This window comes from Ictalurus punctatus, chromosome 13 (assembly GCF_001660625.3).
Source record: "Ictalurus punctatus breed USDA103 chromosome 13, Coco_2.0, whole genome shotgun sequence".
Lineage (NCBI taxonomy): Eukaryota > Metazoa > Chordata > Actinopteri > Siluriformes > Ictaluridae > Ictalurus > Ictalurus punctatus.
The window spans coordinates 18,491,165-18,518,711 of record NC_030428.2 but is presented as its reverse complement, the minus strand read 5'-3'; the positions used below and the strand labels follow the sequence as shown (position 1 = coordinate 18,518,711).

Below are 27,547 nucleotides of genomic sequence, written 5' to 3'. Positions count from 1 at the left end.
TTAGATGGTTTGCTTGTGAAAGAAAAAAGAGAGTCTTATGTAAGAGGTCAAAGAAAAGCATGTGGATTCCTTTGTCCCTTACAAAGTGCAACCATGTACTGCCCAAATTCACTCTCCAATTCTCAGTTGTGTAACGATGCAGCTCATGGGCTGGTTTCGAAATTGTTCACCATGGATTCACTATTCAACATCAGCTACTCTGCTTACAGTTGGAGTAAACTTTGTAAGTGTTAAAATAAGAAATACATTTGCAGAATAGTGAAGTTTATTCTTGTTTCACATTCTGATAAGAGATTACGGTCTCCTCTGTGCAGTGACACCATATGACTGCCAGCCAAGATAAAGAACGTGTTAATGGTTTGAATCCTCTTTAGCTTTTACTGGAATGATGGATCAGGTTATATACATCTGGTTTACTGTATGAGTACAGTAGCAAGAGGATACCCCCTATCTGTGGTTGCATAGCTTAGTGGTTACATGCAATAGAGAGTGAGAGGGAGAGATTGGGAGAGAGAAAGAGAGAAAGAAAGAGAGAGAGAGAGAAAGAAAGGAGTGCAGAAGAAAAGCTGAGGAAAGTCTTGGCCTCAATAATAGTTTAGAGCTGCATCCATTGCATTGTAGTGCTGGTAATAAGACAACATTAGACAGTATAGATTGATTGATTTAGCTCAAAGTGCAGTAATGGGAGCAAGAGTTCAAATGAGTATGGGGTATGAATTTGATGAGACATGTGACCTGAGTTTTTGAAGGGGTCTACCATTACTAGAGGACAGAAAAAAATAGAAAGAGGAAGGGAAGCTGATGTAAGGAAAGGGAAAAACGATGGAAATGTAAGAAAATACTGTATAAAATGTTGCATGCAAAAACTTAAATAAATAAAGCTAAATAAAATAAAATAAAATAATTACATTCTGGGACAGGACCAAATTGAGATGATGCTTTATTATGAGTAATGGATGGAAGAATGATACCATAGAGCTCAATACTGATTTGATGGGAATAGTAGATTCAGCATGCTTGACCAGGATTCATCTACGTTTGTCTGAGTGACTTTCAGTTATAAAGTTGATAGACCTCCACTTGTGGTTATATTCGATTGCACAACTCTGTCAGGCCATTTTATTCGAAGTAAATAATACTGAATAATTAATAATAAACTTAATAATTGAATTGAATAATTAATTTAATAAACAGAATAACCTGGGTTTGCTGAAGCAAAGCAGCTTCAACAAAATATTTAACTGCTGAACATTGTGGCCATTTGAATAGACTAGAGATGCGCATATTTATTATACATATTACAATACATTGAATTATTGAAAAACTCACCAAAGAGCTTAACGGCAAGCAGCATTCTATACAACTTCATTAACAGTGATCTGGTGCAAGGACATAAATGCACCGTATGTTTAAATAAACAAACAGTATGTTTACAAGTGAACTGGATTATTTTTATCTTGATATTGAATGATAGCATCACAGTACTATTTTTTTTTCTAACAGCAAACATCTTCACACTTGTAAATCTAAGGCTTGGCTTACAGTGTGTTTTCTCTGCAGGTACATCAGTATTCCAAGTAACAGCAACAGATGCTGATGACCCCACCTATGGAAACAGTGCTCGAGTGGTGTATAGCATTTTGCAAGGACAGCCATACTTCTCTGTAGACCCACAAACAGGTAAGGAACCAGACCATTAACATTCCTGTTTAATTAATTGCAATATGTTTGTTATTGGTTTTATGTTGCTATGTTTGTAAATATTTCCAGATATTCAATTTAACTGTTAGTGAAGTCCTTTGTTCACAGGCTTCACATGTGTGCTATGTAGTCTTTAGACCGCACTGTAATTTAGATAATTTGGATCCCTCCAGGAAGGATGAGGTTTTTAGCATGTTCTCTTTGTGCTCCTTTGCATTTCCAAATACTTATAACTACTGTACATGAAAACAATGCAAAATGATTAATCTTTGGTTATAAAAGTGAGAAGGGGAAGTATGGAGTTTATGAGGTCCAAGAAAAGGTTTCTGAAACTTTAAAACGCATGATAATTATAGAATTCATTCAGATCAGGTCAGATTTTTACAAGTGTATGTTAAGTGTTAATAGTAGAGTAATGTGAAAGAAAACGAGAACAGGAAACACACAACAGTACTTGAAACTCTCTCTCTCTCTCTCTCTCTCTCTCTCTCTCTCTCTCTCTCTCTCTTTCTCTCTATTCTTTAACTTTCCGTGTGTGTGTGCGTGCATACCTACAAATGTGAACATGCATTATTCAAAATCTCTATGCAGGAATTAAAAATTTGTTAATAGCAGAATCAATACTCTATTATTATTTATTTATGTATTTATTTTATTGCATCCAAACAGTCCCACAGTACATTTGCCTCGCTGTGTGTAGGTGAAATTGTAGGTGACAACATTCAAAATCAAATGAATCATCTGTGCATGATTGCTCTCATAGAAGGAATTTTACACTACCTTGGTTTTGTGTTGTTGGCGCTGTCTGTGGAGCTAAAACAGCTGCCTGCCTACAGCAGAGCTGAACTATTAAACCTCCTGAGAGTCATGTAAAACTTACAGTGCTGTCCAATATACTAAACTCTTCTGATGTATTCACTGATTAAAAACTTTTTATACCACAGTGAGGTTGAATTATCGAATCTGATTGGTCAGAAGGTGTTTACGTGATTATAGTTAATGTAACTATTTGTGTGACTTGTCATTCATTAATACATTAAACAGTGTAATCTTTAGCAAATCACTGTGGTATAAGTAGCGTAACACATGTCCAGATATATCACACCACCTGGATATGAATTATTTTTGCGTAACCACACAGTCACACAGTCTGCTGTATGTTATTCCTTATCTATAACGGAATTCATGAAGACTTTTGGTGATTGGTTGGTTCTACACATTTCTTTTTGGCTGTGAACTGACAAGGATTCTGTGTATTGCAGTAGATGACATGGCAATGATAAAAAATAATAATAATAATAAAATAAATCAATAAAATATCTTTGAAAGGTGTGAAATGCTTATGCTCATTAGTACTATTCATCACTTTACAGTGTCTGGCTTTATCCCGTTGTGTAAAGTGTCTACTTGCAAATACTATGATGAATACTGCAAAAGGAATATTAAGAAAAAATAAAAAACCTTCTTTAATGCATTGTGCTGTGATTGCTTTTAATTACCACTTAAAAAGGATAAATGTGGCCTAGTTCAGTAACCTTCTAGAAATCTTTTTGTTAGACTTAGAAAGTATAAAAATCAGGTAAATGTATTTATTACAAATTGATCTTACTCAAATAGCCTAGCAGAAATAGTCAAATTACATTGGTTCAGAAAGTGTCCTACAGAGCAAATGAAAATTTTATATGATGTTATACATTGTATGCTTGTATATGCAGCTGCAAATAAGTAGTATGTGAAAGGTTTTTTTCTTCTTTTATCTATGAGACCTGTAAGTGGGTGTGATAGTTAAATGCTAATGTAACATTATGGTAAGAAAGTGAGACAAATTATATTTATATATATTTACATTTTGCACAAAACTATAATTTTTCTACATTCTGCATTTCTCTGTTTTGTTTATTGCAAATATTCCAGCATTTAAAGAGATTCTGGAGTCTTTAAAAAATTATTATTATTAATTTTATTTATTTTATTTTTTTTAAAGTTTTTGTACATGGAGACACATTGTGGTGATTTATTAGATCATATAGAAAGCACTTAATTTTGCTTAACATAATACCTTTTCAATTTTTCTCAAGGTCAGCACATTTGAGTATATATGCTATATGTATTATCTATGGTTGCAATCAAAATTGTTCAACCCCCAATGCAAATCAGGTTTATTGTCAAAATGTACAGCTGTTTGCAATGAACAAATCAAACAACACATGTTTAGCATATTTGTGCTGTTGTGAGGGATTCTATTCAGAGGGTTGAATAATTTTGAAACTGAAGAAATCATTATAAATTGCATTTTCAGTTGAATTTGGGGAAACCACTTGAAGCATTCATTGGGTTGAAATATTTCAATTGCTTTTGTTTGATTTGTTCATTGCAAACAGGTGAACATGTGTAAATTTTGAGAATAAACCTGATTTGCAATGGGGGTTTGAATAATTTTGATTGCAACTTTATATGCTTTATAGTAGCTGTTTGTCCTTGTTGTCAAAATGTGCACTTACATCAGTCACTATAATGATTATTCTTTTGATAAAAGGAGGTGAGACTGTCAGTGCAGGCCTCATCCTGAACCTGAGCCATGAGATATTCTCTCTCTCTCTCTCTCTCTCTCTCTTTCTCTCTCTCTCTCACTCACACACACACACACACACACAAACACATTTACTCATATACTCGCATGTCAAGCTGTTGACACAGATATTCCACCAGAAAGAAAAACAAATTATAAAAAGGACACCTGCAATATCCACAATGGTTTATTTTTAGCTTATGCAGGCCACAATGCTACAAGGACCTGTACGAAACAAAAACACACAAAAAAGCCAGAATAGAAATCCAACCTGAACACATCCATCAACCTGATTTTATGTGTACTATATCTAGCCCTAACTTCAACCTTTGTAAATTGGAAACTGTGAAAGGGGTGAAAATTGTCATAAATTTGCAATTGTAAGCCCATGTTGTATCGAACCATAATTTGCTTTGACTCATAAGAAACCTTCCTCCCTTTAAAATTTTGATACAATAGAAAATACTCCAAGTGCATGAAATATTAAGGATTTTTTGTCAAATTCTCAGAATCTGAAAACCCTGAAAACAATCACTTGAGCAGTCAGGAAAGAGGAATTCTGTTAACTGTCACCTGCTTGTGTAAAGGTTGAAGGTAGATTTATTTTTCTGACATAGTAGTCCCTAAGCAATGAATCATGGCACTGAGAAAACAAGTGACAGGAGACCATGCGACAATATCTTGTTCTACGCAGGCCTGTCACCTCATAATTTTGATCTAGGAACCTGTGGGGCTTAGTGACATTTTTGTCTAAAGACACAGTCACTATGTTGCATAAGGTGAATATATTTTTTATAGATACCGTTGATGCACACAGATTAAATAAGCAGAAAAGCATTTGAAATTGAACATTGGCATTAAGACACAATGACTGGTTTTCCTATTAGAAATTTGTAAAATTAATAAAATATGCTATACATTTGCTACTAATTGCATATACTACTGGCCATATACCCAAGTAAGTTTGAAATAAATAAGAAAAGTATTTATTTATTGACAATATAAGCATGGACATGTATATTATTACATTCATTTCTTTTGCAAAGGGTAACTTAATTAACTTTTAAAGAAACAAGGGAAATAAAAGATTTGATGCAAATGTCTTTGTTGCTATTAAATAGTTATTTGTTTAAGTCTCCCATACATTGGTACATCTAAATATTCTACATCTTAACGTGTACTGAATGCTTTAATCATTGTGCATCTTGCATTTAGAGCGAACATGATCTTATGATGATTTTGTGTGAATTTGCATATAAAACGGTGATGTGTTTGGATTCTATTCATCCATCCATTTTCTGTAAAACTTATCCTGCACAGGGTCATGGGGAGCCTGGAGCCTATCCCAGGGGACTCTGGGCATGGTTGGATTCAAATTAAATGTAAAAATTTTGGTGTACATAAAGAATAGAAGCTAGTTCATCCCCTAAACCTAACGTTAACATTTGTATTTTTGGTATGGTATTGTGTGAATTGTTACTAATTTGCAAGTGTGAGAAATTGCTATGAGAGCTTCATGAACATGATATAGAGAAAGCTGAGGTTTTGGGATTTAGGTAGAATTAAATCAGAATGGTATCTAAGAACCATGCCTAAACCCAGCACAATGCAATCATTTGGTATCAGTGTTCTGACTTGATCCCGCCAGCACTTCAAGGCCCATCTAATAACCCAACTTTAGTTGATAAACTAACAGCTGCTAAAACAGTACTGGATCAGGTGCTTTTATGAACATTCAAGTACATATTGCGCTCAACTTTGAATTTTACCAACAAAATCAGAATTTTATGTGTTGACACCGACAGGCTAAAATCAAAAAGAGCTATTTTTGTTACGATTCCTTGGCAGAGACAAATGCGGACTGGCAATCTGGATTACGTTGAGCAGACGACAGACGGAACACAGAACGAAATCAAGGTCAGAATAATCGGACAATCGGGTTATATGGGACCTAGGCAGAAGCGTAATATAAAGACAAGCGAATATCGAAACCAGGTAAACGTATATGAAATTAAGGCTTGGTGCACGAACAGAGACAAGGCTGCTGATGGACAGCACCAATATCACGGTATTTCCCTCCAACTTCGGCAAGTCCGTTATGAAATCTATGCCAGGTGAGACCACGGGCGTTCAGGTATGGGTAGAGGCACCAACCTCCCAGCAGGTAGAGCACGTGGTCCCTTGGACTGAGCGCAAGTGGAACATGAGGATACGATGCGCTGAACCTCCCTAGGCATGTTGGGCCACCAGTACTTTTTGGCCAGCAGTTGGTACGTGCAGCGGGTCCCTGGGTGACCCATTGCCAATGTCGTATGGGCCCAGGTGATGAGTTCTAGATGATATGAATCCCGGCAGCCCCTCTGGGGAGTGGATATGAGACAGTACATCGGCTTTTGTGTTCTTTGAGCCAGGCCTATAAGACAGGGTGAATTGGAACCTGGAAAAGAATAGGGACCAGCGAGTCTGGCGAGGCGTGAGGCGTTTGGCGGATCTCAGATACTCCAAGTTCTTATGGTCCGTATAAATAACAAATGGGTGTGCGGCTCTTTCCAGCCAGTGTCTCCACTCCTCTAGGGCCAGCTTAACAGCTAGGAGTTCTCGGGTCCCCAGATCATAATTGTGTTCCGCTGACGACAACTTCCAGGAAAAAAAAGCCACGGGGTGCAACTTGGGTCTATCTCCAAATCTTTGAAACAGGATAGCCCCCACTCCCGCTTCAGACTCCTCAACTTGCACGACAAACGGCCTGAATGGATCCAGGTGTCTGAGGATGGGGGCTGTGGTAAAGGACCGCTTAAGCTTCTCCAGAGCCTCCTGGGCGATAGGGGTCCAAAGGAGTCACCGGGGCTTACCTTTCAGGAGGGATGTCGGGGTTGTGCCACCTTACTAAAGTCTCGAATGAATCGCCAATAGAAGTTGGCGAAGCCAAGGAAACGCTGCAACTCCCTAACGGTTCGAGGAGTGGGCCATTCCACAACCACTTTAATCTTGCGCTGGTCCATGTGACTCCCCTTGGGCTAATGACATAGGGATGCCGAATATACCAAAATATCGTTGATGTAGGCGACGACGTACCTCCCCAGCATGTCCCTCAGGGCATCATTGATTAGGTTCTGGAACACTGAAGGGACGTTAGTGAGCCCATACAGCATAACCAAGTACTCATAGTGTCCTGAGGTAGTGCCGAAGGCCGTTTTCCACTCGTCCCCCTCCCTAATGTGGATCAGTTTATATGCACTGCGTAGGACCAGCTTCGTAAAGATGGTTACAGACCATAGCTGTTCCAGGGCTGAGGGAACGAGAGGCAGAGGATACCGGTACTTTACGGTCACTTGGTTGATGCCCCGATAATCAATGCATGGCCGGAGGCCCCCTCCTTTCTTCTCTACAAAGAAAAAACCGGCAGACGCAAGGGACGTGGAGGGTCGAATGTACCCCTGCTGGAGAGCTTCCTGGATGTACTCCTCCATGGCCCACTGTTCAGCTTGGAAGAGCAGGTAAACACGGCCCCAAGGTGGGCTGGCCCCATGAACACCTCATGGAGGTCATGTTGTTCTGGGGGGATCTTGATCGAGACATGGTACAGGGGACTCTCCACAGTCGTGGTGGCCAAAGGGACCGCGGGACCTCTCAGACAATTTGGCAAACAATACGAGGACCATTGGGTGAGTTGTTTGTCTGTCCAGGAGATTTGGGTATTGTGCCGTTCTAGCCAGGGTAGTCCGAGTATGACGGGATGCCTGGCGGAGACCGTGATGTATAGGACCATGGTCTCATGGTGGAGGGCACTAACTTGCATGTTGACTGGTAGTGTGCTGTGAGATATTACTCCTCCACCTATAGGGAACCCGTCTATGGACTGAAGTTCGCGAGGTCAGAGCAGGGGACGTATAGGGAGGCCGAGCTTCTGCGCCGTCTTCTCGTCTATGACGTTCTCTGCCGCTCTGGAGTCGACGAGCGCTGAAAGAACAAAAGACCGACCTGAATGTTCTATCACGACAGGTAAGGCAAATATGTGAGCAGCATGTGACTGGTTAAGACTCACCCAGACGCGATAAGGCGGGTTGTCCATGCTTCTTTCGGTCATGCGAGGCCTCCTATGGGGCACTGATGGATGACGTGGGTGCCCTCAACACAATAAAAGCACCGGGACTTGTTACATCTTCTTTCCCTCTCCTCATCACAGGTCCACGCACGTCTGAGTTGCATGGGTTCGGATGGTGGGACTGGCGCTGGTGGCAATGGACTACGCAGTACAGGGCAGTTAGTACAGTGCAGACGATCCAGTCTTATGGTTAGGTCAACGAGGTCATCGAAGGTTAGCTGTTCTGCCCGACAGGCTAACTCTTGCAGTAACTCCGGATCTAGGCCACAATGGAATGCTGTCTTAAAGGCTGGCTCATTCCATCCGCTCCGGGCAGTGATGGTACGGAGTTCCAGAGATATTTCTTCGCGGTGCTTGAGCCCTGTCTAAGATTCATGAGTTTGTTGCCAGTCTCCCAGCCATCAGGAGATTGGTCGAAGGCGCACGGGCAAGGAAATCTACTATCGAAGGTCTGACACCGCCTCCTCACTCCCACTCCGCCGTAGCCCAAGTCAGGGCTCTTGCAGAGAGTAATTCTATAAAGTGGGTCAAGTTATGGCCCTCCGGCATGTCCGGGTGGCTTTCAGAAAATAGCGCGCATTGTAGCAGGAAGCCCTTGCATCGTTCCGGCTCCCCAGCGTATCTCTCTGGTGTAGGCAGCGGCGGGTGGTGCGCAGCCGGCGTGGTGGGAATGTGCGTAGCCGGTGCCTGAATGTGCGCAGCCGGTGCTGGGAAGTGCACAGCCGGCGTGGTCTGAACATACGCTGAGGCAGCCGGTCCCGATACACCGCTAGTGTGCAGTTCTGGTCCAGGATGTAGCGTTGCCACTCCGGGGTGTCTGCTGCAAGCATTGCGCGACAACATAATCTGATACGATTCCTTGGCGGAGACAAACGCGGACTGGCAATCTGGATTATGTGTAGCAGATGACAGACAGAACACGGAACGAAATCAAGGTCAGAATAATCGGGCAATTGGGTTATATGGGGCGTAGGCAGAAGCGTAATCTAAAGACAAGCAAATATTGAAACCAGGTAAATGTATATGAAATGAAGGCTTGGTGCACGTACAGAGACGAGGCTGCTGAGCGTTTACTTCGCAAGCAGCTGCCATTAACGAGGCCCTTTTATAACCTTTGATGTAGTGCAGGTGTTCGTAATCAGAACTCCGGCGAACTCGAGCGCGAGCATGGCTGGGAAGTGTAGTCCTCATCCGCCATGTCCATGGGCTGCACTACACGCTGGGAACTGCATGTGAAATTTTCACCACTGTTTCCAGAACATAATCCTTAAACCTAATTATATATGCCAGGTTTTATTTGCAAAAAAAAAAAAAACATAATAGAGTGCAATTTACAGCAATTATCAGACTTTATTTCTCCTAGATTTGTCCTTGTTCTTTGTTCAAATTCATAACTTGGTGTATCTGAACCCTATAGGCAATGAATTATGTATCCACTAGGGAGCCATTTTGGATTCAGCTTCTGATTATTTTGTTGAAAATTAGTTACAGGCTAATGATGTCATGTTAATTAAATCAGGATTATTGGTATGAACTATTGCTTTTTTCTACTCAAGTCACAATTCATTGCTATGCATGCAAAAATATATATTAATTTGTCCTTCAGAAAATTATTATAAAAGCAATGCTCATCTTAATTCTTAACTATAAGGGTGTAATATAAAGCCATGTAACCTCTCAATGTTATTTATAATTTAGACATTGGGTTCATAATGATAAATAATTATAAACACTTTCTACCAATATTTAAATTTGTAATTATGGATTTTATGAATGTCTGGATCTATGTACTCTGAGATTTGGATAAATGAATGATAATATGGAGACAGAAAGTAATTTTTTATTCATGAAAAGGGAATGTGCAAAATACTCTTTCCATTTACATATCATATGACGAGATATTTGGCATTTATAAAAATAAAATGTAAATACAGTTTTAAAAGATTAGCATTAGGGTAGTTAAATCAGCCAATAATCTTATTAATAAAAATATTAATTTATATTATTCTTCTTTCACTGTATAAAACAAATGGATGTGCCTGTGTTTATATGAGCAAAAATGAAACACTATGCCTGTGTTGAAAGCTGCCTTCATGTCCTTCATGTAGTTGTGACATAGGGCTCATGGTGACTCATGGAGGACATGGCCTGATTGTCTGAAGAAGCTAACAGGGTCAATTGTCTAAGGATGCCAAAGATCACAAGAATAGATGATGAGTAGAATTATCTTCATACACACTGCCATTACCTGAGAGAGAAAGAGAGAGAAGCTGACAATGTATTTTAATATTTTTCCCATTAATTCCTCATGATTTTTTAAATTATACAGTAACAATTAGGGAACTACAGTTTGTTGCGAGAGAGGAATGGTCATTAGGCTAATACATTTACTCAGGAAACAAAGCAACCTCATTGCCACAGAGCATACACTGTCATTTAAGGATAGATTTCAGTAGGTTATGAATAATGTAATGCAATTAAATTTAGCCTGATTATGATTATTTAGAGGCTATAGAGCTGGCCATAAACAGCAGTGTAAAATAATCTGAATTCTAATCGCTCAATATGTTTAGATACCTTTGTTTATAGGTTATATAATATAAATAATATAAAATAAAAAAATAAAAAAACATCTAATATCATAATATAATATTGTCACATCACGGAGGTAAGGACGGATGCAAATGCATAATAACAGTTGAAACATTTAATCAAGGTACAAACGAAACACAAAACAAGAACCAGGATTTAGAAGGCCTTGAGACAGAAGGATAAACCAACATAACACAAGACAAAACTGTGGCAATGTATATACCTCGTGCTCGTTGACATCAGTGAGATTCAGGTACAGGTGGTCATGTATTGATACCGTGTGGTGCACTGGCTGTTGGGAACAGTAGTCTAAGTCCTTTTCCGCTATTTACATGATGGATGCCCCCTTTAATGTGTGGCTCCTAACACGCATAATCTGTTCAGGAGGGGGTCCCCCAGACCAGATGTCCCTAAGCACTTTAATTTTCCATTGTCTTTCATCCCTCATGGGGCTGGACAGAGGATGCTTGATGTGCTCTGAGGTTCAGATGTGGGGGAGTTGCTTCTGCACCACAGAGAGATGACATGATATCCCTGGCCTGGCTTGAGTGCGGAGCGATGGCTACTGTGCAGCCAGCAATGGGAATGAAGCTCAAGGTGGAGCCCAAGTGGGAAGCGATGTGCACCATGAAGCTAAAGAGGGGAGCGATGCTCTCCTGGAGGTCTGGAAGGGAGCAAAGTTCTCCATGAGGCCAGAGGGGGGAGCTCTGGAGCTATGGTCACTACGTTGACCTCTGGCTGAAGCTCTGCAGGGAAGACCACCTCGTGTCTCAGGCTAGAGCCCTGGAGATGAGGTCGCCACATTGACCTCTGGCTGGAGCTCTGCAGGAGAGACCACCTCATAGTAGGTGGTAAACAGCCTTGCAGGTTCATCCTTCAAGCTGGCCCTGCCCAAAAAAATTTCTACATTAAATTTTGAAGTCTGCCTTCCCATAGATCAACATCATTACGCAGATGAACTCCGCCACACTTCCCAGGCTGAAGTTGCCTGTGGCGATCAGGAGCTTTGCCCACTGGTGAACCGGACTGATGAACCGAAATAACAAGAATTCTAGCCACTGTCTCTCCTTGGGCTTGGGGTTCACCAGGCTCTCAAAATAAAACTGGCCCCTGAGAAAAAAATCCCTTCAGAGGGCTTTGAAAGGGCTTAGTACGGGTCTGGCAATAAACAGAAAGAAACACACACAATACTTGGTGTCAAACAAAGACACACAAAGGGGTTAAATAATAAATGCAATCAAAGGTAAAACACAAACAGCTGTGAATAATGCTGACACATGATGGAGACATCCAAAACGTGTAAAAAGTAAATGAAATAAATAAACAAACTGAGATAAATCGTGTCAGAACTTTTCCCACTTAAATTAACCTGGTTTCAGAAGTGTACACACCATTTTATAATTGGGGATGTGGCTCTGTTCACAATGAACCAATCTAATGTTCAAAAGTAATCCTACAGCTGTCATCAATGAAATTGATTTTCTTATCTTTGTTAGCTTTATTTTGTTCTGTTAGGTTGACACTGCATACTGTAATTGATTGAGAGCTTCCATTAGTGCTTCTGAGCTTATTCTAATTGCCTTACTGACATTCACTCACATCTTCTAATACTTGTTGAATCACATTTGGAACAAAAACAAGAAGTTTTAACAACCATTTATAATAAATGAGATTTACTCTTCTGCAAGAGTAAAGCTGCTTCACTGAATAATTAGTCTGTGATGTGAATCACTTTGCATGAATTGTATAAAGTTATTCACAGGGGTGGACTTTACCATTAGGCAATGGTCAGCATTTGTCTTGGGCCCCGAGCTACCAAGGGCCCCAAAACGCTGCATCAGTTTATGGTTAAGAAAGTTTTATTTTTACTTTTTGCTAATTAACTGTTTTTCTAAAAAACACATTAAAAAATGCTGTCAGATTGCTTAATTCATGAGTGTCTCAGGGCCCCCTCAGTACCCACTAAATTGGTTTATTCCACAATTTTACTGCACATCTGCAGAAATGATTCAGGAAGAAAATAGCCAACTAGTGCAAGCGTCGGCGACATCACGTGTAGTGTACAGACAGAGCAAAAAGGAAGCAAAAGCTACCAGAGCGGTGCTGAAAAAAGGAGAACGCAAGAGGAAAGCAAAAAGTTTTTATCAAAGCCTGTGAATTGTTTTAAATTAACCGATATTGCCTTTGGTGTGAAGGCAATTTACAATTCTGCAGGGGCTGACGGCTCTAGCATTACAGCCAAAAAACTGCGAGGCTGGGACAGGCAGCACAGTTCATTCTCTCTCTGTCTCTCTCTCTCTCTCTCTCTCTCTCTCTCTCTCTCTCTCTCTCTCTCTCATACACATAAACATGCTCTTTCAATATACATTTTTGCATCTGCATACACACACACACACACACACACACACACACACACACACACACACACACACACACACAGACACACACATACTCTCATATGTATACACCCTTCACCTCCTCCTCAATCCCTCCTAAAGCTCTGCTGACCTGCTCCAAAATGAATCACTGAACTCTACAGACATGATCATAGATGAGTTTAATGTCACATGATGATAGTGTGCCATTCAGATGTGGATTCATATTCAGTGCTGCTTCAAATAAATATGTTTAAATAGCATTTATGTTTCTGTATTGTGTTATATTTTTATGCTAGTAAGTAGTGTTAAAAATTGGTCTAACTATCAATGAGACGGTGTGTTATAATGTGGCGTGTTGTGGGCCGGATGTGATGGTCTACTCTGGGCCAGAAAGTTCAGGGCCACTTTTTGGTTCCAGTACACCCCTGATTATTGCTTTTAATGTTAAATAATGTATGCTGAAAATTAAAATATCAATGTTAAAACACTGACATGAGGGCCCCATTCCTATATTTTGCCTAAAACCCCCAAATCACTAAATCTGCCCTTGGTTGTTCATTATAAACAAGGGTTGTTAATGCCAAACTGATTTAACAGAGCTCTAGTATGTCATGTGTCACCACAGACAGGCTACATTAATAAGTCAGACTGGGTCTTAGTCTTATACATTACTTATAAGAGAATTCAGACAAAGAAATTTCTCAATTTCAGACACATTCAGAGTTTCATACACATAAAACGAAAAATCACAACATATCTTAGACATTATTACCACTTTGTTCATTCAGCTTCTGTCATTATTCTACTAATTCCTTCACAAACACTTATACACAGAACAATAAGTAGGCTTATTTCACTGCTGATTAAGGAGTTTTAAGAGCTCTCAGCTTTACACAGGTCACAAAGTACATAAAATGACATTAGTGCCACATTATTTACAGAATTTAGAAAAGCATGCCAGTAAATAACATTCTCCTCTACCTATCAATACATGGTAAAAGAAGCACCAAAAGTGATTTCACCCAAGTACACTTGATGAGTCATTAAACAAGGAAGCACTCTCTATCAACTGGATAATTCTGAGCACTTTTATTTAACATTTTATTGGAAGAATGTTTTTCCCTGTCAATCATACCTACATATACCTTGACAGACAAAGTGAAGAAAGTATTTACAGTTGGTTAGTGCATTGTGGATTACTGTTGTTAGCTCTCTGACAATTTATAACTTATATTTTGGATGACTGGTAGTGTGATCTGTGGCAGCTTCTAATTTTGTTATTTGCCTGTTTCTCTTGCCTCTAAGGTTTCTTTATCTTCAGTAAAGCCCTGTGTGCCTATTCACATTAAAACACTCATCACTGCATACTTTACAATGTGACAGAGGAGATGCGTTCTAGTCTAATGTGGCTGTTGTTAAACTTTTTCCTAGGGCACAGTTTATGAGTTGGCATTGCTGAGCACATTAAGTGTTAACATATTTCTGCTGATTACCCACTAGGTTACCACCTTCTGCTGCAGAGATTTAAAAGCAATATGATTTACTGTCAATGCCTGTCATGCGAGTCTGAATGAATTCATTATGACTGTAAACAAATTGTTTACCAACATGTTAGCTGAGTGTTCAATCAATGCTCTTGTGTTCCCTTTCAAAGGGAACTTTGCGTGTGTTAGCTGAACATGGTGGGAAGCACCTGCCAAGGCAGCTAGCCATCTCAGGTCCGGGGGATCTCTTATGGATCTGGAAGAGGAGCTCTATCTCTTGCTCTGTCTTCCGGGTCTCACTCTCTGCTGGATTTTGGAGTTTGCGTCGTGACTCTTCTTTCCGCTATGGAAAGCCAAAACACACACACACACACACACACACACACACACACACAAATAAAAAAAAAGAATAATTCCACTGATTTATAATTCCTCTAAAGAGCCAGAAGGGTATGCTAAAAACTGAGAGCAGCATATAAAGAGCTGCTTGAAGTGATTACTAAGGCTGGATAAGCTTTTTTCTCCCCAGTGAAATAAATCCCTCACACCGCAGAAAACTCCCTTTTTTTCAGAAATGCATGACAAAATATCAGGCTTCTGTGGGAAAACCATGCATAAGCCGTATTTATAACCCCATCATGTCGGATTATTAGGCCATCGTGTGGAATGAACAGCATGGCTATTTAGCTATGCTGAAGGTAGAGGAGGCGCTTGCAAGCTACCTCTCTCCAACGACTGCAGGTAATTTAGGGGGGCCGGCTTTGGCATCCAAGCCATGTAAGGCCACCGTGGCATTGGTGAGCAAGGCCTTTGCAGTAGTGGGTCTTGCTTGTGGTTCACTGCAGACAATAGTGGTGCTGCAGGCCTACCAAGCAGACCTGCTGGTCTGATCTGAGAATGGTCATAAAGGCCAAGCAGACAAAAGAGGAGCGGTCCTGAGGGGCCGTGGAGGTACATATCGGGGACATGAGGTTGTTAATGCAGTTAGCCCCCAGTGCTACTGTAGGTCCTCCCCTAGTCAAAGTTGTCCCAAGTCTTCAGTGTTCTCTGGTCAGAGAGCTGTCATAGGGCAACGAAAATCTGATACTTTCCCTCCAATAGAATATGGAAAAGTTAATGTCACTAAAAGACCATCTGGCAAGGTGGAAACTACTGCCAGATGTGTGTCCATGGGTTCTGTCTACCGTAAAAAGTTGCTACTGGGTCCAGTTCAGAGCTTGACCCCCCCATTTCAGAGGTGTGCTCACCACAGTAGTCAACACAAACCAGAGCCTGAAGTTAATGCAGGAAGTAAGATCCCTCTTGGACAAAGGGGCCATAGAACATGTACCCCATTCCCTGAGGGAGGGAGGTTTTTACAGCTGTTATTTCCTGGTCTGCAAAAAATAGAGGAGTATGCGGCCAATTATAGATTTGCATCACCTGAACTGTACTCTTCGCACACACAGGTTCAAGATGCTGAAACCCAACTTTATATTTCCACAGATTCAGTTTGAGGACTGGTTTGTGACAGATCTAAAAGGTGCATATTTCCATATAGAAATATCGCCCAGTCTCAGGAAGTTCCTGGGGTATGTGTTGGAGGCAACACATACCAAGATCAGGTTCTTCCCTTCAGGCTAGCTTTATCCCCTCGCACCTTCACAAAGTGCATGGATGTCATTCTGGCTCCATTGTGACTCCAGGGCATCCATGTACTAAACTACCTGGATGACTGGTTAATTCTAACATGATCCAGGGAAATGGCCTCAGTTCGCAGTTTTAGATGGCTATCCAGCTCATGGTCTCTGGAGTGGCATATAAATTGCCTAGAAATGCGGGCCATATTACTAGCACTGAAATTCTTCTTCCTCAGTTGAGAGGTCACCATGTGTTTACAGACAACACAGTGGTGGTCTCATATATCGACCACCAGGGAGAATTATGTTCACACCCCCTGTTCAGGCAGGTGCAACTAATTCTTCTCTGGGCAAAGGGAAAGTTTTGTCAGTGAGTGCAATGTACATCCTGGGCAACTGGAGTCTGGGGGCAGACATCCTGTTGAGGCAGCAGCTGAGGCCCATTGATAGGTGGCTCCATCCACAAGTGGTGGAGTCCATATGGCGGAGGTTTGGCCAAGCGGGAGTGGATGTGTTCACCTCCGAAGAGATAACACACTGCCCGCTGTGGTTCACCCTCACTCCTCCTGCACCATTAAGGCTGGACGCCATGGTGCACATGTGGCCGAGGTCAAATCTATATGCTTTTCCCCTGATTGCTTTGCACCCACAAGTTCTAGCGAGAGTTCTCCAAGACGGTCTACGTCTGCTGCTAGTAGCACCTTATTGGCCAACTCAAATATGGTTCTCAGAGACAATATCCCTGCTAGACAGCACTCCTTTGGAGATTCCCATCCGCAGGGAACTACTGTCTCAAGCCTGAGGGCTGATTTATCATCCTTAGCGGAACTATGGAAACTGTAGGACTGGCCCCTGAGGGGCACCAGCTCATAGATTCTGGTCTCACGACTGAGGTTGTTGAGACCATGTGGAATGTTAGAACATCATCCACAATGAAATTGTATGCGCTCAAGTGGCAACTTTTTGCATTTGAGCCCTTAGTGTCAGTCTCTGAGAAGCTTCTGACTCTAAAGGTAGCTCTTCTGCTGGCCCTGACAACTCTCATGCAATTAAGAGATCTACAAGCTTTCTGTTGCCCCTTCCTGTGTTGACTTTACCCCTGGATTAACCAAGGCCTTCCTGTATCATAGGCCGCATTATATTCCTAAAATGCCTACATCTGCTGCCCAGCCAGTAGTGTTGCAAGCTTTCTGCCCTCCTCTGTTCCTCATACCAGAACAAGAGAAATTGCACCCACTGTGTCCAGTAAGGGCTCTCTGTACTTACGTCCACCGCTCCGGCCAGTGGCATAAGTCAGAACAGCTGCTGGTCAGCTTAGGCGGTGACAGCAGAAGGGATGCTGTGATGAAACAGCACATCTCTAATTGGATAGTGGAAGCTATCTCTATCGCTCTATCTCTAACGTATTCTCGCTATGCCTCTGGGCATTAGGGCTCATTTCGCTCTGGGTGTCACCTCCTCAAAGGCTTTGTCCAAAGAGGTATCCTTACAGGATGTGTGCTCTGTGGCCGGGTGGTCTATGCCGCACATATTCATTTGATTTTACAGCCTGGATATACATTCCGGCCCATGCTCGAGTATCTTGCATTGACCCTCGGGCTCGGTTCTTTTTGAACAGGCTGTACAATCAGTATAACGAAGTGGGTATTCTCGCTCCCACAGCGTTCAGCTAATGCAACGTGAGTTCCCTTTGAAAGTGAATGTCTGGGTTACGCATCTAACTCTGTTCCCTGAGAAGGAACCGAGACATTGTGTGGCTTTGTCATACTGGGGCATGCCTGTGAATTGCGTCTTCGCTTCAGATAATGGAGGCTGTCGATGCACTTCACAGGTGTCATTTATATATCACGCGACACACTTATTTGCCATGTCACCTGATCACGACAGGCCTATAAATAGGCATGATGTTACACAAGCTTCCGACACCAATCACACGCGAGGGTGCTTCCCACAGCGTTCAGCTAATGCAATGTCTTATTCCCTCCTCAGGGAACCCAGATGTTTTCAACTCTACTTTTCCTTTTAAACAGGAAAGAAGAATTTGTTGTACTTAATATTAGTTGGATATCCATCCCAGTGTTTGTCTGCTTATAGGACAAGTTGTGTGATGCAAATACACTCATGGTTCGGGCCAGACAGGCCATGTATTTTCCTGTTTTTCCCTTTCTTGGTGTTTCCAATATGTTCCCTCCCTCTGGTTCCTGTTTGTGTGTGTGTGTGTGTGTGTGTGTGTGTGTGTGTGTCTGGGCGTAGCACTCCATCCCACATCTCATTGCAGTATTGGCCACATCTGTTCCTCATCTACTTACCTTATCAGCAGTATCTATAAACCCTGGTCCTTCAACCAACTCTTCGCCAGATTGTTCCAGCTTTCAGTGCGGTAACTTCCAGCTCTACTCTCGTTTTCTTTTTGTGCCAGTGTTTAATGTTGTTTTTAATCATCATATTATCCTGTGCTTATTGTTTTTGTCACCTCATGTTTTTCTTTGTCCGACAACTCCTGGAGAACTGCCTGTTTGTTAAAGCAGAGATATGCTAATTCCATCCCTGTTCAGTCACCTTTCTAGGGTACATAATTGAGAGCAGGTGAGTTAAGGCTGACCCCAAGAAAATCCAAGCCGTAGTTGAGTGGCCCAGACCAACTACTCTGAAACAGCTCCAACAGCTTTCCTTTCCAGCTTTCACCCCTCACTAGGCTCACATCCACATCAGCTCCCTTTGTATGGACCCCTGAGGTGGAAGCCGCCTTCAATAAGCTCAAGGAGCTGTTCATCTCTGCCCCTGTGCTCATTCAACCTGATCAATTTATCGTGGACGTGGACTCCTCTGATTCACGTGTGGGTGTGGTGCTCTCCCAATGATCAGTTCCTAACCAGAAACTCCACCCATGTGTCTACTTTTCTCATCATCTCTCTCCCATGGAATGCAATGATGATGTGGGGAATCATGAGTTGTTGGCCATGAAGCTGGCCATGGAAGAGTGGAGACACTGAGTCGTCTGGACTGACCACAAAAACCTGGCCTACATTCAGACTGCCAAGCACCTAGACTCCCGGCAGGCTTGCTGGGTCTTATTCTTCAGGTGGTGATCACTTATCCTCCTGTCTGTAAGAATGGTAAGCCCAGTGACCTCTCCCACCAGTTCTTCCCAGAAGATGACACCTCGGGCCCCGACACCATCCTCCATCCAGCCTGTGTGGTAGGGGCTGTCACTTGGGAGATTGAGTCTGCTATCCAGAAAGCCCAACGCACCCAACCCAATCCAGGTAATGGGCACCCTGACCTCTTGTTCATCCCTGACTCCATGTGTTCCCAGACCCTCCAGTGGGCCCACTGTTCCCGGTTCACCTGCCACCCTGGCTCCAGTTGCACCCTAAGCCAAATAAAATGGCACTTCTGGTGGCCAACCATGGACACTGACAATTGGGCATTTGTCGCTAACATCCTGGTCAGTCATGCGTTCCTGCTGCACAGCATCTCTCAGAACATTGTCTCCAACCATGGGCCCCAGTTCATTTGTGTTATGGAAAATTCTGTAATGCCCTACCAGTTTAACCTCTGGATTTCAGCCCCATACTAATGGCCAGGCAGAGCAGGCCAATCAGGAGTTGGAAGCAGCATGACGGTGTGTCATGGTCCATAACCCCTCCACCTGGAGCTCCCAGTTACCATGGATGGAGTATGCCCACAATTTCCTAACCAGTTCCGCCACTGGTAAGTCACCATTTGAGTGCTCCCTGGGTTATCAGTCTCCCCTGTTCTCCAGCCAGGAAAATGACATTGCATTCCCCCCGGTCAAGCTCACCTCCGCCACTGCTGCAAGATGTGTAAAGAAGCCCATTCTGCCCTGCTTCGCTCCACTGAATGCAACTGTCACCTGGCTGACCAGCATAGAATCTCAGCACCCAACTACCAGCCAGGTCAAAGGGTGTGGCTGTGAAACCAAAGACATTCACCTGAAGAATGAGGCCAAGAAACTCTCCCCCTGTTATCTGGGCCACTTCACCGTAAAGAGCATCATCAATTCCTTTGTGGTAAAATTCAAACTCTCCAGATCCCTGCGCATCCACCCTACCTTTCATGTCTCCCAACTCAAGCCAGTTCACATCAGCCCTATGAGCCTTCCGACCCCCTTCCACCCGCCCGGGTCATGGACAACCACCCTGATTACACTATCAGGAGGCTGCTGGATGTGCGCTGTAGAGGACAGGGCCTGCAATATCTGGTGGGCTGATCTTTGATTCTTACATAGTGGACTGGAGTTTGAATCCAGACCCTGATTAAACATTATCTCACTCCTTTCTCACACCCCAGCTTCCACTACTCTTCAATTAATCCTGTTAACCTTCAATCCTTGTGTCTGTGTTCTGCATTTGGGTCCCCCCATCTCTGTGCCCATAACATACACATAATGAGTGTAAAGATTTGGATTGTGAATGTAATTATGTTCAAAGATTTACAAGGCTATCAGTCATTTTATTAAACACTCACCTTGCTTGTTTACTAGGTTCTAAGGTTACATGAAAAAATTGCAACTAAAAGCCATGAGTATCTGTGGCATCATCACTGAACATTAATGACATGTATATCATATTGGACACCAAGAGAGTGTTTAAAAATGGTATTCAAGATGATATAGGCTTACCTAGGTTCAACTATCACAGAGACCAGCAATAATTAGCAAGAGAGGTAATCACCTGTGATGTTCTTACTGCACCCAGGACAATCTTGCAGATCCTTTACAAATACACAATCTGTAATGGAGACTGAAGGAGAAACTGATGCAATCACCTTCTCCATGACTTGAAGAGGGGTGAACAAAAGGCTAACATTCTATCTCAGCCAGGCTCACCCTGGGTCAGACTCACTGCCTCCTTCACAATGGCTCAGTAGAATTAACTGCATTATATACATATAAAACTGCATTTATATTAATTATATTAATTAATACTGCATTTTATATACATAAAAAATGCCTATATAAAAGCATGATATTCTCAGACGAGAGATGAGAACCTAGCATTTATCAATGCCAAGTTGGCTTTTCATAGCTGATGACAGTTTTAACTTTATTGAATGTAAAGGTATGTTTGTATGTGCTAATCTTTGGTATATCATTGAATAATAAGTGTTCAGTCATTTATTGAATTACATGCAATTAAATTAAGAAGTGTGACGCATTTGTGCATCTTGGATGTAGAGGTCAGTAGTAGGAGAGATGGTGGTATGAATGTGTTATTTAATCAAATGAGGCACGGTCTACCAATCCTGTCATAGTAATAAAATTTGCCAAAAATTTTTTAAATAATATATTTAAAAAATAATAATAATAAAAATAAATGTAAAAAACGTGAAAATGACGTGCTAGTAATAGTGGGAAAATCGGGTTATATCTAATGAAACCAGATCTACCTTTTTATCTCTCCCTGCAGTAAACCTCCAGTACTTCAGCAGCTGTTGCCTTAGTATTCCTAAGCTCAGAGTGTAGCTAGCTGGCTAGCAGCTTTCAAACAGAAATCGGGAAAATGCTTGATTTCCCTGCGAAATCTGTTCAAGAAGGCTACTAACATGCCTGATCAATCTCTTATCACGTTTAGACTTGACTACTGCAACTCATTTTTCTGCATTTGCCATAGATCCTTCCAGCTGAGCTAGAATGCAGGTTTATCTTCATGTCTCTCTGCTGTATTTCATATGCTGGCTTACTGTAGCTTATTCGTTCATCCATCTTCAGTTCTGCTTTATCCTGGTCATCATTGCAGTGAATACAACCTGGATGACACCAGTCCTGTAGCTGTTGGCATTGGAAAAATAAAAAAATGCTCTTGCATACAGTGTCAGAAATGGACAAGCTCCACTCTACCTGATGGCAATGGTCAAATTTTGCATTGCATCATACATTCAAGCTGTAAACACAACACAGTTTCGCCCCCCTTCATCATCAGGTTCCAACGACTCTTTGCTGTATTGGCACATAGGTGATGGACGGAACTTGTCTTAGCTTTCCAAACAGCTTGGTCTCTTGCTGTCTTAAAATGCACACTGAAGACCCATCTGCAAAAAGCACCTGATGGAGCACTAATGGTGCTTTAAAAGCCTGCCTTAGGTTGTTGGCACCCTTAGAATTGTGCTGATCTTTATGAGCCATTACCGTAAGTACACAAGTAAACTCTTCTGTAAGTCATAATCTCATACTGCTTAACAACATGTTAATGCCAACACTTTTGCACGAGGGGACATCAATGCCCAAATACAGTGATTTTCATGCTTCTAACAAATCTACTGTAGCTAGAACACCAACACTCTTCTGCTTTCTAGCAATAAAAACTAGAGGTTTTCAGCAATTTTCCACAAGTTCATTTTAGTCTCTTGAAGCACTCCAAAAAAGTAATGATATAGGATAGGCTCTTCCTCTTGACTAAAGAATAAAAAAATTAATAAATAAAAGAGAGAAAGGTCAGGTCATTAGTCTTTTGTGTTCTTCTAATGGAATGGATGGCTGTCTGCCAGGCTTATTTGTTGCCTTAGGAGCACAGGTTAAGTAATACTGCACTTGGGATAATATTTCTCAGCAGTAGGAGAGAGGGAAGAAATAATGGCCCTGGTAAAATAGAGTTAAGGCATTAAAGATGTGAAGTGGATTTTAGCTAGACATCTTTTTGCGGACAAGGTGGGGGTGATACCAGCTATTTGATGTATTGAGGACAAACTATAGACAATGTAACATATATAGTCAATATTATTCACACATTAGTACACCTTATTACTGAAAAAAAATACATATTTATATTCTATGTCAGTAGCAAGAGTGGAATGCTAAGAGTAAATTAAATTTCACATTTTATTCTCTAAATGAGTGCTTTATTAAAGGCAGGTGCACTTGGACAGTGAATCTGTTAAACCCATAAATAAAGGACTCATAGAGAGTGCTAATACCATCTGTACAACATAAATATGTAGTGTACTACAAGTGTGTAAACAGAGTGATAAAGAATGTGTCCTTTTCAGATTCAAATAGATGTAGATTGTTCCAGTAAAATAAAGCATTTTCTAGCTTTTCTATTTTCTAATTACATTAACTAATTACTTATTTTCTTGGTTTTAAAGTACTTAAATTAGTTCATTTAACAAAAATACGGTTAACAAACTTTTGACTTTCAGTATAGAAGTTTATTATTTTCCAAAAACAGAACCTTTTATTTATAACACTTCATACTTTTTTATCCAGTTACATTTACTGTTATGAACCATCTGTGAAACTGTTTAGTTCCTTATGTTATAACAGCTATAAACATGTGTTCCTCTCATGAAGTTAATAAGAGAAAAAACACCAAGTAACCAAGAAACCACAAACCACTCTGTCCTAAATACTTTCCCATATGAGAAAACATTTATGTAAGTGTTCTTGCAAAAATGCGAAATAAACAAGCCTATACTCTATCATATTATTAGTACTCTGATGATTCCTCGCTGTCCTTAAGTTTCGATAATAAACTCTTTCATCGTTCTCTCTGCTGACCTGCTTGGATAGGATATTCCTTTTGTTGCAGGTGACTGATAACCTGCTTTACACCAAATGTGACTAATGTGGTTACAGTCGCTCAAAGCTTGATCCAATTCGAATGTTCTAATTGCCCTAACAAGCTTACCCCATTCCATGGCCACATATGTCATGTTCTTTTCTAAATCACATGGAAATCAGTGAAGAGTTGAGTTTAAACCAAGGCGATATTGCAGGGAGGTCCCACAGAAATCCATGTCACAACCAATATAGTCCAAAACTTGCAATTTTATATGAATAATTCTAGATGTTGGAACTTGTACAATTTAATGTGTTTTCATTCATGTAATGTCCAGCACACTCCAACCACATCCCCTTGACTTGTTTAAATTTGTATACATCTTTACATTATATCGTTCTAAATCACCTTTATCATTATTTCAGAAATCAAATACCCATATTCAAAGTATAAGAAAGCAAGTTGTGTAAAATAAACAATGTCTTTTTGTTGTAAGCTAAGATCTAACTTTTGTAAGGTGACCCTGCCAGTCAACAATGCTTGACTCTTCTTATAACCATCAAGTGGCTGATGTTGAAACAGCTCACACTGACTACCACCTCATTATGTACACAGATGCTACAACATTCTGGTGGATTGCAGCTTACTGTATATAATGCATTTTAGATGTCCAGGAAACTTCTGTAGACACAAACAAATAGTTTATATTATTATATATTGTTCAATGCAATATGTCTCATGTTTTAATAGACAACTGTATTGACATTTATTCATAGATTTCATACTATGGAATTATTTACTGTTCTGCATATCATGAGAGAATGATTAACTGACACATTTATAGACTGTTATGCTGTGTACCAGTATGCTAATTAGACATCAACTTGCAGGCTTTGGCTTATAAAAAGGAAGAGGCATGTAGTTGTGACCAAAGACCAAGTGGAGATGTTGCATATGGCAAATACATTATTGGGGCAAGTCAAGAATACACTCTGGATGGGACACCAGTCCATCACAGGTCATCTCACACATAGCTGCAATTTAAGCCTAGGGGCAAATTTCAAATAGCCCATCCATCAACTGGCATCTTTTTAAAAAGGTGAGAGGAAACCAAAGAAAATCCATATGGAACCATGTATAAAACCTATACAGACACAGGGAAAACATGTAAAACCTCATAGATGTGTATAGATTGTTTTTTAAAAATCAGGAATTTCAACTATCTTCTACCCATGTGCTTCAAATGTTTGTTCACCTCATGAGCAAACACATATTATGCTCAATGCCAGGTAAACTTCTTTTTTTTTAAGCAAGCCAAACATTTTGGCATTTTTTGTTCCTCCTTTTATTCCTCCATGTTATACAAGTGGCAGAATAGCAGATTAATAGAATAACATAATGTAGTATCATGCATCATACATCTACATACATTGGCATATATCATTAATATCCAAGAAGTCCATGTGGACCTCATGACTGCAATGTATACACTACTGTGGGAGAGATCATTTGTAAACCACACACACACACACACACACACACACACACACACACACACACACACACACACACACACACACACATATTGATCAATAATGTATTAGAAATGTTATTTACATGCGCAAATGTGTTAAACAGAAAAAAGGCAATATGTTATGAGTCAATATTATGTTTGCTGTTTTGTATGATTAGTGCTGCTGTATTTGCTGAATAACATCTAAACTGCCAAGTATCAGATGGTGGAAATTCACTACAGAATGACTGTGTGCACTCACAGATGTGTGCACAGTCAATACCCTCCATCAAAAGCACCCCAAGGCACGTAAAACTTCCTACTGTGCTCCAGCAAGATAAATCAAAGGAGGGTTTTATGATAACACATCTATTTCACAAAGAGCTATTGTTCTTGTCGTTTTTCATGAACAGACATCTTTCAAACTAAATAATAATGAAATCAAACACGGAGCACAGAAAGGGAGATTTGTGGCCTTTGCATGTAATATTGTGTGAAGTAGACTGTGTTTTTTTCTGAAAAGGAGTTCAAAGTTTGCCACATGTTCCACCCTTGCCCTTAGTTTTTGCCTGTAGGGTAAATGAGAAAGAGAGTTTGTAGTGAGATATCAAGCTAAGATTGCTCACTGGTGAAAGGGCCTAAAGGGAAACATTATTTTTGCCACCATTTTTTATTGTGGCAAATATAACAATTTAAGTCTATTTAAATGGTTTAACACATATATTAAGCCATGATTTCCCCAATAAGATTCCCATTCGAAATTTGGCATCATCGGTAGCAAGTTTATAAGCTGCTAAACAATATACATATGTATGTAATCTACAAAGGTATATGAAACCAAATCGTGACTAGAAAATCACTATGCATTTGCAAGATTGTGACCATGTTGCATACATGGCAGTTGGATTTAATAAGAATAATTTAATAAGAATATTTTGTATGTATCATAAATCAAATCTCTTTTTTAAAGCTTAAATGCAAAAGAAGAAATATTATTGTTCATCTGACCTATGAGCAGTTGATTAAATCTGACCCATTGTATCAAGTCTAATATATGTTCTTTTGGCAAATATCTTTAGATGTGGTACATCTGTTCCTGCAATATGCAAAGTTCAGTTTATAGAACAGTTATTAATCAAGTGTACTCAGTTTCTGTTTCAACTTGTAGCTGGAGCTCACTCTTCTTAATTAAGTTACTGCCTCAAAGAAAGATCAGAAAGCTCAGCCATGGTGATTTTACTGTCTAGATGTAGTAAATTTACCCTGTGGAATTGAGCAAAGGCAAAGGTTAATGATAAATTAGGAACAAGGTAATGCATTTTATTCCTCCTCATACACTCAGAGAGCAGTGCTGATGTCATATCTGCTTCTCCAGGCAATTACATGGCTTAAAATTCGCTACTGGTTGAATGCCAAGCTGTGAAAGACTAATTTATATATTAGTTAAAATGTAGAGAGCTAACTCACATCCTACAGATTTAAACAATATAAAGGAAATTGAAGCCACTCTAGTCAGATGCAAGGCTTTAGCTGTGGGCAGTTTAATGCAAATAAGCTCTACACATCTTGGGATGTGTATGATAGATGAGTATTGTGGAAAATTCACTGTCCAAGTCTGTAAATGTAGATAAAGGCCAACCTTAGTGGACAAAGAATTGAGAATAAAAGATGGGTAACATATAAACACATTAAAGGTTTGGTTTTATGGTATATATATAAGTGTTTGACTTCATTACTTATTGCCAAAGTATAAATATCTAAATCTAAGCTTGTGATAGTACAACACATAAGTTAAAAAAAAAAACAGTTTTCTGATCTAAAAGATGTCTTGTCATCTCAGACTGAGAGCTGTAAATGTAAGCATTTTGATTACTGTTTTAGAGACTGTATGTAAAACAACAAAATATAGAGTGCAACTTATGAATCATATTTCTTGCCTCAAAATGAGTGTAAACATATTTGTGTGTGTGTGTGTGTGTGTGTGTGTGTGTGTGTGTGTGTGTGTGAGCACATATTGCAACATATATTGTAAATGTTGTTTCCTAAACCTATGTGATATTTATGAT

At 40.5% G+C, this 27,547-nt stretch overlaps 1 protein-coding gene across 1 annotated transcript in view; it reads left to right on the top strand.

The window, feature by feature from the left end:
* Positions 1–27,547, top strand: part of LOC108273706 (cadherin-18) — a 163,752-nt gene that overhangs the window by 79,907 nt on the left and 56,298 nt on the right. Inside the window, 1 exon segment of the mRNA XM_053685169.1 lies at positions 1,561–1,680. Coding sequence (XP_053541144.1) covers positions 1,561–1,680 — 120 coding nt within the window.